The sequence below is a fragment of the Sebastes umbrosus genome, chromosome 14, assembly GCF_015220745.1.
Source record: "Sebastes umbrosus isolate fSebUmb1 chromosome 14, fSebUmb1.pri, whole genome shotgun sequence".
NCBI lineage: Eukaryota > Metazoa > Chordata > Actinopteri > Perciformes > Sebastidae > Sebastes > Sebastes umbrosus.
Genome location: NC_051282.1, coordinates 11,619,090 through 11,632,966, shown reverse-complemented (window position 1 = coordinate 11,632,966; position 13,877 = coordinate 11,619,090). Strand labels below are relative to the sequence as shown.

Sequence of the window (13,877 nt, the reverse complement as noted above, 5' to 3'; positions counted from 1 at the left end):
ATAACAATACATTTATTTATCATGTAAATACATTTAACTTCTATTGTCAGTGATATAGGTCAGTAAGTAAATTGTTGCACTTGATCCCCCCCTGACGGCAGGCCTGTCTGTAGTGACCCTGCCACCCACAAAAGGTCAATTCCTCACTTCAATAGATACAATCTCCACACACACACACACTCCCCACCTCTTATCAGACAGCCTTCAATCTATTCTTCCAATTAGCCCGACTTCAATTACTCAGAGCAGAGCGTGCCATCAAATTGGCAATTGGCCTCTTGTGCATTAGAGCAATTAGCAGGGATATGAGGTTTCCCGCCACATCCAACCCATTTACGGCCATTAACTCCAGATGCAATTAAAGATTGTTCCAGATTGTGTCCCCCCCCCCGGCCCAAAGCGATGAGGAAGTTGGAGGTGGCAGAAGAGCTTATCGCACAGTAGATTTTTGGTCAGAGCAGCCCAGCCGAGCGGCGTTAATCGCCGTTGCCTCCCGTCAATCATCTGACTCACACTGGCTGAGGAGAAGTTTGTGCTCAGTGTGAGCAGTGATTCTCGGCAAGCCTCTAATCAAAAGGTTGCAACATTCCTCACACCTCCTATACTGCGTTTAATCACAAACAGCTTTATCTCCTTTGGGTGTCTATTCAAAGCGGCCTCTCTCCTGATTGGATAACCTCGTTCCAGCCAAACACTGGAAAAGAAAATGATAAGCCTGAACACAATGGTGGGAAGGAAATACCATAATGGTTACCAGCTGCAAAATCAAGACATATCTGGGTAGTGTGCTCTATCGCCTCCTGGTATACGAGTGCACAATGACAAGCACAGGTAATAATAGAATATTCACAGACCAGTATAAAAACCAAACAGTTTATTTATTATATACATTCAATAATAATGAAGAGAATAAACAGAAAGGCAGACACAAGGATGGCAAAAAATAAAACAATGTGAGAAATATACATGTCACTTGTTGAAAAAAAAAAAAAATCACTTGGATAAATGAGCTTTTAAGAGCATGTGACATTAAAAAAAAATCCACATGCAATTCAAAGTCATTTATGAAATCCCTGTACAAAAAAAACCTAAACTCCCACTGGGTTGACTTGAGCACAGTGCAGGAGAGTCGGGGTCAGCTGCTGAGGAGAACTTCTGCTCGTGTGTCTGCTCCAGCAAAACCTCTGCAGCCTTCCAAATGAGATTTACTCCAATTAGAAGAGACAAAAACAAGCAAAGGCAACCCCGCAGCAGGAGCCGCTGCAGCTGCTCAATAACGATTATTACACCACCTCAATGCAACGCTTTTTCTGCCGACTGGATGAGCGAGGTGGAGACGTTGCTAAATGAGCATCTCTGTGGGGCAGGTTCATAATAAACGCTCTGTAGCAGCTGCTGCCGCATCACCAGCCTCGGTCTCTGCGTGCAAGATCTTTTCACATCTTAAAAGCTGAGTTATCGTTAGGTGTCGTTAATGTTTTCAGGGTTTTATTGTCATTATAAAAGCAAACCACGGGGGGTCCAGACACACCAAATTAAACTTTACGCATCTGATACGGCTGGTGATTACCGCAGCGACTACAGAGGCACAGAGCAGCGATAACCCGGGTTATTGAAGCGGACCGAATCGGCTCCCATAAAGCGGACTGCGGTCTACTTGCTTCTCCCCTCCTCATCCAGACACTCCTCTACCGGACCTTCACTGAGATCACTCCCATCGCCTCGCATCCAACGCAGTCTCACGACAGTTCGTCACATAGTCACAAAATCTAATCGTGTACGTTAGAATTTCCCTTTTTTTTTCTCGTGACACTCAGCACAATTTCCAACCATGTACTTTTCATGTGTTTTCCTACGAATATGATTTTGTGCTCTAGTCTTTTCAAAACAAAACTGCTTGGTTAGGTTTGGGAAAAGATTGTGGTTCGGGTTTAAATAACACCGGAAGTGGCGTAATTTAAGTACGGAAGTTACATGACAAAAACTACTTAGGTTAGCTTTAGAAAAAAGGTCATGGTTTATCTTAAAATAACACCGCAAGTAGCTTTAAGTACAGAAGTTATGCGAGAAATAAATCAATGTTGAGTTATGGTTTCACACCGTACACGAACAGCGGTCTCCTGGGTGAAAGTCCAGGTTTTTATTTTTGACCCACCCATCCACCGCACACTGCGTTTGTTCTCTTTATACTTCTCGGGTCACGTTGATTACATACAACTTGATTTTGTGCTGACCATCACGAAAAAACATGGGAAATTTGTGTCTATGTACACGAATCAAAACATTACATTTCGTGACTATTTCACGAACCGCTGTGCGACTGTGCTGTCCCCATCACATCACATCCGAGTTCTTTCCTCCTCCTGCTTTGTAAACACCCCCCCATCCTCCTCCTGATCTTCCTCCTCCAGCACTATGATTTGAATTCATGCACAAACGGAAAAAAAAAAGGATTCTCTTGACTGACACCCTTCCTCTCTCACAAAAGCATGCATAGCAACACTTCTGATAATACTTGTAAGGAATAATAAGACAAAAAAAGAGGTAATGCGCGTCAAAAATACTCATTGGACCTACTGCACACAGTTTTCACAATCATACAAAAACATCATTACCCCCCCTCCTCCTCCTCTTCCTCGCACTGTCCGCTCCACCCTGAGCGCACTGTACCCCCCCTGAAAAATAATAAAAAAAAGAAAAGACAGCAGGGGACGTTGTTATCCTGTCAGCTAATGATTAATGGCTCAGCTTCTCACCTTCACCATCACAGCCACAATGTCCCTCCGCTAACCACCCACACATTGTTTCATTGTTCAAAAAGCTGGCCGCCGCTGGGCCACGGGGCGCTTTCGACATTGTGTGGATGCTTCCCTCCATTTACTTTGCCTGTAATTTGGCCCTAATGGCAAATGTAATTCAAAATATCCGCTCCTGTCTTTCTGCATATCCCTCATGACTCCGTCTGCTCTGATTTCCCTTGTCTGCAGCAAACACCTCTGCATCGACGGCGTGTTTCATGTGTTAACTAAAAAAAAAAAAAAAAAGCCAATAAATTAAACTGAATTCAATTTAACCGGGTTTGTTTTTGTGTTTGTGGGTCAGAATTCCCCGACCGTTTACATGTGTTCTCTTGTCTTTTTGTAGACGCTGCTTCAATGGTATTTCCCAGGCTGCTGTTTCAACACTGTACTGAAAAATACAGCTTCAACCCACAGATTAAAAACAAATTAAAGGCACACACACACACACAACAACAAAAAAAAAAAAATCAACCACAAAACTAAGAAATACATCAGGACCAAAAAAAAATGTGCTTTCTTCAGAAAAATCTTTGGAACCAAAAAAAGGCAAATAATAGTAATAACAACGTAGTGAGAGTATATGGAGATGTGATACATACAGGACAGAGACTTCTAGGTCGTTTTATGATGCCTTCACACAGACGGGTAACTTTAAAACTATTCGAACAATCCCAGAGAGCATAATGGAGGATTTAAAATTACGAAATGATGTGGACATTAAAAATGATGAATATAAATAGAAAACTGATAAATTCTCATTACTTCAAGACTCCATTACACGACTTGTTTCAAACGTATTCTAATCTGGGCCGTTCTGTTGGGATCTGCTGAGTTTCCACGCACACAGAGAGAGAGAGAGAGAGAGCGGCACTGCCTGAAGCCTGGAGGCAGAAATATCTCAATTGGCCAGGAGGGATTCCCATTTGGCTGACTGGCAGATAGATGATTAGTATCCCGTGTGGGTGTTCCTAAATCTAGTTCATTTGTGTTCGTTGGGTTCTTTGTCCATCTGACCCGTACACTCGCCGCATCGCTGCTGCTGCTGCTGCTGCTGCTGCTGCTGCTGCTGCTGCTGCTGCTGCTGCTGGAATGTCTGACGGTTTTAGGAGACGGAGAGAAATGGGCCGAGTCCTTTTTTGGAAGAAGCGATGTGAGCAGATCCAGGATGTTTAGAGGGGAGGTGCACTCAATTCTCAAAATGGACATACGTAATATAGAGTCAGTTCAAACTGACTCCCATCTTAGTGTTACAGTTACAGTAATAAATGTGTGGACCAGCAATAAAGACAAACGAACGGCTCCGTCGCTGAAGATAATGGACAGTTTCAACGCGTCCACGTTATATATAATGACATTTCTATGCAACTTCTTCTTATCAATAACAGCGAAACTAAATAGATGCAAGAGAAACTGAGGTAATGCAGAAAAAAAGTCACTTGTTTTTTTTTTTCCTTGTCATTTTCACGCTTTTTTGAATTTTTTGTGTTTCCTTTTAAATTCGGAGGGGGAAGTTGTGAAATGCTGGAGTTTTTTTTTTTCCCATGCCGTGTTTGTTGTTGCCAGGACAACAGTGGTTTCTGCAGGCCAGATGCTCCAAATTCCCTCCGGCTGAGTGTTCCAGCTTTACAAAAATCAACAAGAATAATTCCTACATCTTCTGTATTGAGCAGTCCGAGTGTCATTATTATACCACGATGCTAAACCAGAGGGACGTCTCTGCTGTACAGGAGCTTTACGTCAATGTAGTGTTTAAAAACAGAAGTACCTTTTTATAGTAACGCTGTGCTGTGGCGTCATTGTGTGCAGGCCAACACTAAAGGAAGATGTAGAGGAAACCGTATACTTGGTGCTGAGTGTAATATAGGTCTGATTAGGTCTGATAGGGCAGATGATATACTGTAAGTTCAGAGACTTATAGGGGAAAAAAAGGGTGTGCAGGATCACACAAGAACAGCAGTCTGTCTCCTTCCAGGTCCCGTAGTGTTTTAAAAACCGTCCTAAATTGTGCCCCGTAGTTCAAAAGTAGCAGGCTCCGGCTTTCTACGCAGGGAGACACTCGCTGGCAGTTTTGTCTTTGTTTTCCGTGTCAGCGACAGACAGAAGAGTAGAGAAAGTTTGAGACTTTGAGTTGATGATGTGGCAAATGACCTCTCTCTCTCGCCACAAAAAGAAAGAAAAAAAAACAAAAACACATGAGTTGTCACTATAGTCCGCCTGCAGAGAAATGGAGGGGAGCTGCTGCCAAACAAAGAGCTTGAAAAAAGGGTTTTTGGGAGCGATGTGAAATTCCTCGGGTGTGATTTGTGGTTTTAGTAAGGAGCGAACCTACTGTATCCTGCCCGGTATAAACTGGCCTGAAAGAGACAGAAGGGACAACACAGTCATCGAGTGGAAACAATGATGTTACAGCTACATATTATTGTTGTTTTGTGAAAAATATAGGGATCTATTAAATGTAGACAGCTGTGCTACAAATCCACAAATTACATCATTTTGTCTGGAACCACTTGCATTGCAATGTCCTGCTGAGGACATACAAGACAAAGTCCCAGAGTGGATCCAAAGAAGAGCTAAACATATGCAGAACCTCTCAATAAAGAGAGTGATGGGTATCTTTAAAAATACAGCTTATATAATATGTTCCACGCTGGCTGATTTTGTAGAGCTTCTCTACTCACCATGGCTCCCACTCCGTAAGCAGCAGCAGCTGGAGATAAAGCGTGGTAGGGATCTGTAGTGTACACCCGGCCGTAACTAGAAACACAAACAATAGACAAGAAGAAATTATACATTTGAGTTAAAACAAATGAAATGATTAAAAAGGTACCCTGTGGAGTTTCTGACCACTATTAGTGCTGTGGAGCAAAGCTTTATGATTGGGTACACGTTTTGTTTGTTTACATGATGCATGTGTGAGAAGATGCACATGTAAGTGCATGCAGGTGATGCGATACACTGAGTGTGTACATCTTATAATGTTGACTTGGTGTTTCAGTGTGTGAGCTCTTTGCAAATCAATAACATGAGCAGTCGGAGGCTATGTGGTAGTAGAGTTAAGAAGTACTTTCTGTCGCCTCGAACTTATTTATGTATAGCGCCGATCACACAGTGCAGCTGTTGTCGTTAGGGATGTGTACCAAAACTCAAGTGGGCCGTGAGGCAAAAATATTAAAGAAGAAGATTAATGCTCTAGCTCGGCTAACAGCAAATTGCTACAAACAAGCTAAAACACAACCACTCTGTATGTAGTGGAACTCTTTAGCGTAGTTTGCCACGTATCTAAAAAATTGGCAAATTCTTGTAAACTGATCAGCTGGCTGAGACAAAGCAGCCCCTCCTCCCTCTACAGGCAGTGAATCACATCAGCAGAGGGAGGAAGGACAGAGGACAGGAGGAAGGACTTATACTGACTGATTATGGTTTATTATTGATTATTGTAATGATATTTTATATTTGTTTCCAGTAAGATATTATTGAGTTTATATAATGATTTGCTGTTGTTAACATTTATGTTGCTGCTCTAGAAACAACATATAGTTGTATTTAAAATATAAAAACAAATTCTATTCCTGTTTTTCAAATAATATATTAAAAAGCAATTATTTAGTAATGATAAAGAACCAAACTGATAAGGAGTATCGATAAAATCTTAACGATTACCCATTCCTAGTTGCCATTAACCTGTATTTATGTTGCTTTTGTCAGATGATGTTGTAACCATAAAAGAATCACTTGGTCAGCTGAGCTGTTGGTCACACTCCTTACCAGATGTTGGCCGTGATGCAGTTTTGTTGTTTTGTCCTGTATTAAACTCAGTGTTTTGTGGTTTCTTATGCGCAACTGGCACAAAATGCTGCTCCAGAAGGCCCATTAAAAGAAGATGCTGTTTTTCTATTAAGAATTGATATGGTTTCAATCAGGTTATTATGAATGTGTTATCATTCAAATACATTAATTTGGCTGCCTGATCATGTTGCCATTCAGGTAAATGCAACACTGCATCCAATCTTCTAACATACAAGAGTACATTTAATGGTTAAAGTCCTGCTGGCTTTCACTCATCATTATCCATTAGTATCCATCCATTAGTACTTAGTGGCTTACTGAACATAAACGTCCTTATGCATCCATTAATTCTATTACCACTATTGTCTCTCTGTTATCAAAGAACCATGGCGTGATGTATTAACCCAGGGGCCTTGGATTCATCTTCAGATTCTCCTCAGCCAATCAGGCTCGCATCTGTACTGAAAGACATTTCTGACACTATAGACGATCTTTACAGTCTGCATCTCAGCAGCTCTGTTGTACAGTCAGGTGTGTGTGTGTGTGTGTGTGTGTGTGTGTGTGTGTGTGTGTGTGTCCTGGGTTGACCTCACCTGTCACTGTAGGCGGCAGCAGCGGCGGTTGCTTGGGTTACGGCGGTCGGCTGGGCGTAGCGATAGGCGGCGGCGGCGGCAGCAGCAGCAGCAGGGTAGCCTCCCTAGAGACACACACGCAACACAACTAAGTCACGTGCCTCTGAGGAGGAAGACACCTGGGCTAAGGTGTGTAAATGAGGGGAAGGGGGGGGGCGCCATATAGAGATAGAATATACTGACATTTCATTCTAAGAAATACTATATATATGCAAATATTTGTGACTATGTGTCTTTTTTGAATGAATTCTGTAGATATTACAACATAATTACTGTATATTTCCACATAAAATTTGAAAATAACGCATATAAATTACACATTTCCTTGTGTTCGGTAAAAAATAACTTTAATAATAACATTTCCTTACATATATTGTATGTATGCCCAAACCTGTTTATCATATAAATATATACATTCACAACTGAAATACAGCATGTGTCAGTATATTGCATTTCTGTATGGGGAAAGACGGGGGTGGCGTGGTGCTGGATGTGGGACAGGAGTGCTTTATCAGTGAGACAGAGGGAGGAAATTGGACTGTCGAGGTTGAGTTAGATTGTATTATTACCACTACGGGAGACGGGGAGGTAAAACAGTGGAAGACAAAATGTTCACACAGCTGAGGCCGCATAGAAAGCTCATTGTCTCGTCAGGACAGAAGATTAAAGTAATGATTGGATATGTCAAGAGAGCGCCTACAGTTTGAGGAAACTAAAGTTCTAGTGGAAACACATTTATGACACAAAATAACTGCATTTGTTATTATTATTATTATGATTATTTGTGTTCTTACACATGGATTCAGGAGACAGAAAAAAAGAGAGGAAGATGGGGGGGGAGGGAAAAGTCACACACAAACACACCCACACAAGCCTGTGCTGACTAAAAATCATCTCCTTGCACTGAGACCGCATGCATGACCCCAAATTAAAGTTCAAACCTACTCAAAATGGAACACACAACACCACTGCATTTGGGCCTGATCAGAACAGAGCACAGCAAAGCAAACAACAGAAACGGTTCCGGCATTCTCCGAGACGCCTGCAGGACACCGGCGGAGGGGCGGGACAGAGAAAATGGATTTTATTAGGGAGAGGGAGAGAGAGAGAGAGAGAGAGAGAGAGCAAGGCCTTCTGGGTGAGTGGAGGGAGAGGAGGACGTGGAGTAGTAGTACAGTATGTCTGCATGCAGCAGCTGATCAGCACATGCTTCAGTAATCATCCTAGGAGGGGGTCGGGAGGTGGTTAATTCAGGAAGAGACCATGTTCTCCGTTTCAACTTGAAGGAGTATCTCACATCCCGGGCTAACACTGACTGGACCCTTTCTGCAAAAATGGGCCAATGTTAAAGGGATAGTTTGGGTGTTTTGAAGTGGGGTTGTATGAGGTACTTATTCATAGTCAGTGTATTACCTACAGTAGATGAAGGTCGGCACGCCTCCAGCTTGGAGAAGCAGACAGGAGTTACCGGCACAGAACCAAAGCAATGTACTGCTGTGGACGGGGCCGGCAGCAAAATGTATTTTAGCCACCTAAAAGAAAGGCCCACCTAAAAAAATCCAAATCAGCTTAAGTGTACTCTATATTTAGAATATTTTCACCAGTTTACCTTGCCGTGAGACAGCTATACAGTCTATGTTTCTGACGGGGAACTGAGTCCGTTATCTATGCTCTCTTCAAATCCACCAGACTCCATTGAAAAAACTAACTAACTAATTTTACCTCGCACACCACAGGAGTTCCTGGTCTACCGCTGCCTGGATCGGTTAGTTTGTTTGTGTTATTGTGTGACTTAGGATACTTCGGATTCCCCAAAGTCACACAATAGCACAAACAAACTAACCGATTGAGGCAGCAGTAGACCAGGAACTTGCGTGTTCTGAGAGGTAAAATTACTGTTTTTTATTACTGTTTTGTTTCAATGGAGTCTGGTGGCTTTGGCAAGAGCATAGATGGATACAACGGCTTTAGTTCCCTGTCAGAAAGGGCTTTCTGACAGGGAAGGTAAAGCTGTGAAAATATTCTATAGCGTACACTTAAACTGATAATGATATTTTTGGTGGATCTTTCTTTTCGGTGGCTAAAATACGTTTTGCACAAACAGCAGCACATTGCTTTGCTGAGGGGCGTGGCGAACATCATCTACTGTAGGTAATACAATGACTATGGATAAGTACCTCATACAACCCCACTTCAAAACACTCAAACTATCCCTTTAAAGGAATGATGCAGGAAACCTATAATTCAGAATAAACCATCATGGTTGCATCCAATTTGTATTTTCCTGTATTTCTATGTATATAATGTAGGTGTATTGTCTTTTTTGCCGACAAGAGCACAAAATAAGGAGTCTCTCCAAAACAAGCCGACAACACAAAAGAGACCAGGTTCTCTTTTGTACAAAACTGGTAGGAAAACAAATACACACTCAATACAATTTAGTAGTTTAGTAAACAAACAAGCAAAGCCCTTCCCCACAATCGAAAAGAGTGCACATTTCAGTTAGTAGAAAAAATAAAGAAAACAATTCAAAGCAGTGGTAATTTTGTTTTAAACAACTAAAAGACAACATGGTCCAGATCAGATCAGAAGATGATTCATAAGATCAGAGGAGGTAGTACAGTAAAACAATGCACACTGTGGGTTTGGTGTTGAGTTGACCCTACCTGAGGCAATCTGGGACTAAGGACTGAGTCCTGAAACACTAGTCTATAGAGAGAACAGAAACAACCGTCGTCAACCTGGATACACACACACACACACACACACACACACTCTTGTTCATACGCTCAGACACACTGCCGCATCCGCCCACAGAGCAGCCCTTATAGCGGTGTTTGACACCCTCCATCCTATCATTATTAAGGTTTCACAGCTATTTATAAAATCAATTCGACCTATTTTGACCCGAGCTGCGTTCAAACTATATAATAAGGGATGTTTTTGGCAAGAAAACAGCATTTATCATTCACCTTTATGCAGGCAGCTCTGTGCAGCGCATGACTGGACGCACATGCAGAATCAACCCCGAGAGGGAAAAACAGAGCAGGAGAAAGCCGTGAGGGAGGGGGGTGGGGGGGATAGAGAGGGTGTGTTGGTGGGAGGTGAGTTTACTTACATATAAGTCGGCAGCTCCGTAAAACCCATCTTGATACACCACGCTGAGAGAAGAAGAAGAAGAAAACGGGAGGGGCGGAGAGGGGGGGGGGAAGAGGAGTAGGGGGGTTGGTGTTGTGGAGGGGGTGCAAACGGAGTGGTGCACAGTCCCAAAAACCAGAGTGGATGAAGGTCACAACACAGCAAAAAACAAAAGATGGAACAGGAAGAGAGGGAAAGAAAGAGAGAGAGAGAGAGAGAAAAAATAGTTATTTCACACCCATGCAGCATGCAGAGGAAATACAACTTCCATTTAAGCTCCACAACTGAAACTAAAACCATTAAACAATAGACTCGCGGGGCTAATAGATTAAGTTCATTGAGCTGAAATGAGACCATGAAGTGCTATTGTTCCCCAGCTACAAGGAAAAATTGAGGCAGTAAAGAGTGCTTTGAATGGATCGGTTTATGATGTCTGAGAGTTTTTCAGTGGAGCAGATATGGAGAGGGGTATTTCCTGCAGCCCCGCAATTTCATCTTGTTTAGCTTCATCTGAATATCATCACAGTAAAGCAGCCGCGAGGCCCATTAACCAATCAATCCCGCTTTGATCTGAATATCGTTGCATTCGCAAACCCCATTAGCCAATCATCACGGCACAGCGACGACATGCACGGTACACAAAAAACAGATCACAGTCGACGTGAATAATTGGTAGCAAATGTATGAGCAGGGTGACTGCTTCTGCATAATGGCTGAATGAGGTTTGTGTGTGTGTGTCTATGCAAATCTGCTGATGGCGGTTATCTGCGAGTTTATTCAAATGAACCCTCAATGGTGCAATCCCATCAGTGTGTCACACTCTGCTGAATAGCTTGTGAACCGACTGACAATGTGCCAGTTGGACCGCTGAGGAGAGTGAGTAATGTGCGAGCATGAGGAGTGTATGAATCTGGTCAAATAGGATCTGGAAATTGGTATTCATGAGGTGCTCCCCAATAGATTTACTAGATACTAAACTAAACAACTCATCTTGACTTTTATTTCTAAAATGTGTTGTATAAAATGCATACTGCAGACCAGGGGCAGCTACAAAGTAGGGATGTCACCAGAACCGATACTTTGATGCCAAAATTCAGAAAATGTGACGGTACTCATTTTTCTACAGTACCGCAGATACCGTCCCGGGGATGATAGAAAATGTGTTTTGGATGCAGTAACTCACACACCCTATATTTTCCCTGATAATGCTACATAGTGAACAACAAATCTGTGTTGAAATCTGCAGCATGAGACCGTCCTGCATGGAGCTAACAGCTAACGGGAGGTGCCATAGATTTACACTGTGGTGTGTTTGGGCTCTATTCAGTAAAAATGAGTACTGCGTAAAGGTAAATTCTGACGTTATCATGATGTGTTCAAATGTAATCTTGTAAATTGTAGTTTTTGGTTAGAAACTTGAATAAATCCGGTTGTTTGAAGGAGATGTTTTCACAGCAATATAAAATAGATAATAGAGAGGGAATTATTACCTGTTTAACCTCCTAACAAAAACGAATATGGAGACAGTCATAAAGGAGTGTATGTTGAAGTACATGGGATTGGGATGGGTTGTTTTTTACTGTGGTATCGAGAATTGTGGAATTTCACCGGTATCTGTATCGACCTCTAAATTTCCGGTATTGTGACATCCGTACTACAATGTATATAAAGTCAATCACTCTCGTTTATAAGCGGCGTATCTTACCCAGGATAGGTAGGGATGGCCTGCTGAGGCACGGCGGCCCGCACAGCGCTGTAGACGGGCCGGCCTCGGCCCCGGAGGTGGGCGCCGCGGAACGCTGCCGCTGTAGTGGCGGCCGCTGCTGCTGAAGGGTAGGGAAACCCTGGGACTGAAGGAGGAGGTGGAGATAAGGAGAGAACGATAGTGATTCAGGGAAGAAAGATAATGACGTAGGCAGGAAAAGGACAATGTGAATTGAAAAAAGGATGAATTAAGGAGGAGAGAAAGAGCGAAGGGAGAAGGGGAATAATCCCGCTATAGCCTCGAGGGCTTGATATCAATAAAAGTGTCAGGGAGGAGAAATGCAAGGCAAGCAGTGCATTAATATAAATTACAGATGGGAATGTGATTAAAATGTAAAGTAGGCTGTAGAGACAGATTTTAGTGTGGGTGAGGGAGATGGAGACAGGCCTTACCTGCGTAGATCTCTGGTCCGTACACGGCTCCCATCATAGGACTCAATTTCCACCCCGCTGATAGTCACACAGAGAGGAACTTCATTAATATGGGCAGTTCACAAAGACCCTACAGTATATGCCTGCTGCACTTACATGGAGTCTTTATAAAGAAACACATTTCACTACACTATTAGCGCTGTCATTCACCTTTATGTGTTGGCATTCCGAGCTCACTAGGTGCTTAAAGACCAGTTTAATCACGGCGACACAAAAGGAGAAATGGGACAATGGTCGAGCACCACAGAGCAGCGTTTCTTTAAAAATTGATTGTAAAGGCTGCTTGTGTTGAGGCTGCCCAACAGAGCGCTACCTTGTTTTTCATAAGACAGATTCCCTCTGCAAGACTAACTCTAAACTACACTGGAAGCTCTGCCTATGTTAATCTGCGAGGTGAACCAGCACAGTCACTGGATTCAGCTCTGGCTGCTCTTTTTGTTAAGGGCCTGTGTGTTGTCTTGCAAACAGATGGTACAAATGAGCAAGGCCATGACAGAGGAATAGCTGGGAGGCTGGACAACCTGGTAAGATAGAGCAGGTCAACGTTGGCAAGACTTTGTTTTAACCCCCCCTATTTAGCATTTATAAGCAGTATATAAACATTTAAAAGATGGATCCATTGGACTTTTTTTCAGGATTTTGTATCATTCTGTATTTATACAGTGGTGTTCCTTATGTATTCAAATTTTGGGCAAAGTATGAATGTTTTAGCGTGAAAATGCTATTTTCCCAAGCACTGCTGAAAACCTTTTCCCACATGACCTGAGGTTTCTGCATTATGACGCTGCTACATGTACAGTATATCCTTATAGTCAGTGTAGTAACGCTACATACAGTAAGTTAGATGGCGTTCGGCGTGCTCCCTGTTTGGAGAAGCAGACAGGAGTACCGGCACGGAAGCTAAGCAATGTACTGCTGTGGACGCCAAGTGAGTTCGGATCCAAACATCACACAATAACACTAATTAAACTAACTGATCGATGCAGCAGTAGACCAGCAACTCCTGTGTTCTCCAAGGTAAAATTATGTTTTTGTGAATGGAGCCTGGTGGCTTTAAAGAGAGCGCTATAACGGCTTCAGTTCCCCGTCAGAAAGGGCTGGCTGATGGCAAGGTAAAGTTGTTAAAATATTTTAAACATAGCGTACACTTAAACGGATATTAATTATTTTTTAGGTGGCTAAAATATGTTTTTCTGCTGCTCCCGTCCACAGCTGCTTTACCTCACTGTCAGACAGCCCTTTCTGACGGGGAACTGAAGCCGTTATATTGCTCTCTTCAAAGCCTCAAGACCCCATTCACAAAAACAGTAATTTTACCTCACAA

General features: G+C 42.6%; 1 protein-coding gene across 6 annotated transcripts in view; it reads right to left on the bottom strand.

Annotated features, from left to right (window-relative positions):
- Positions 1–4,237: 4,237 nt before the first annotated feature.
- Positions 4,238–13,877, bottom strand: part of LOC119501226 (RNA binding protein fox-1 homolog 2-like) — a 56,528-nt gene continuing 46,888 nt past the window's right edge. For 4 of the 6 annotated variants that reach the window (XM_037791439.1, XM_037791441.1, XM_037791442.1 and 1 more), the window contains 6 exons: positions 12,515–12,571; positions 12,063–12,207; positions 10,338–10,380; positions 7,181–7,284; positions 5,480–5,555; positions 4,238–5,155 (listed from right to left, as the gene is read on the bottom strand). In XM_037791439.1, coding sequence (XP_037647367.1) covers positions 5,111–5,155; positions 5,480–5,555; positions 7,181–7,284; positions 10,338–10,380; positions 12,063–12,207; positions 12,515–12,571 — 470 coding nt within the window. In that variant the 3' untranslated portion in view covers positions 4,238–5,110. Of the gene's footprint in view, positions 5,156–5,479; positions 5,556–7,180; positions 7,285–9,885; positions 9,929–10,337; positions 10,381–12,062; positions 12,208–12,514; positions 12,572–13,877 lie in introns of all 6 variants that reach the window. The other 2 variants (XM_037791440.1, XR_005209786.1) reach the window with 2 other exon arrangements.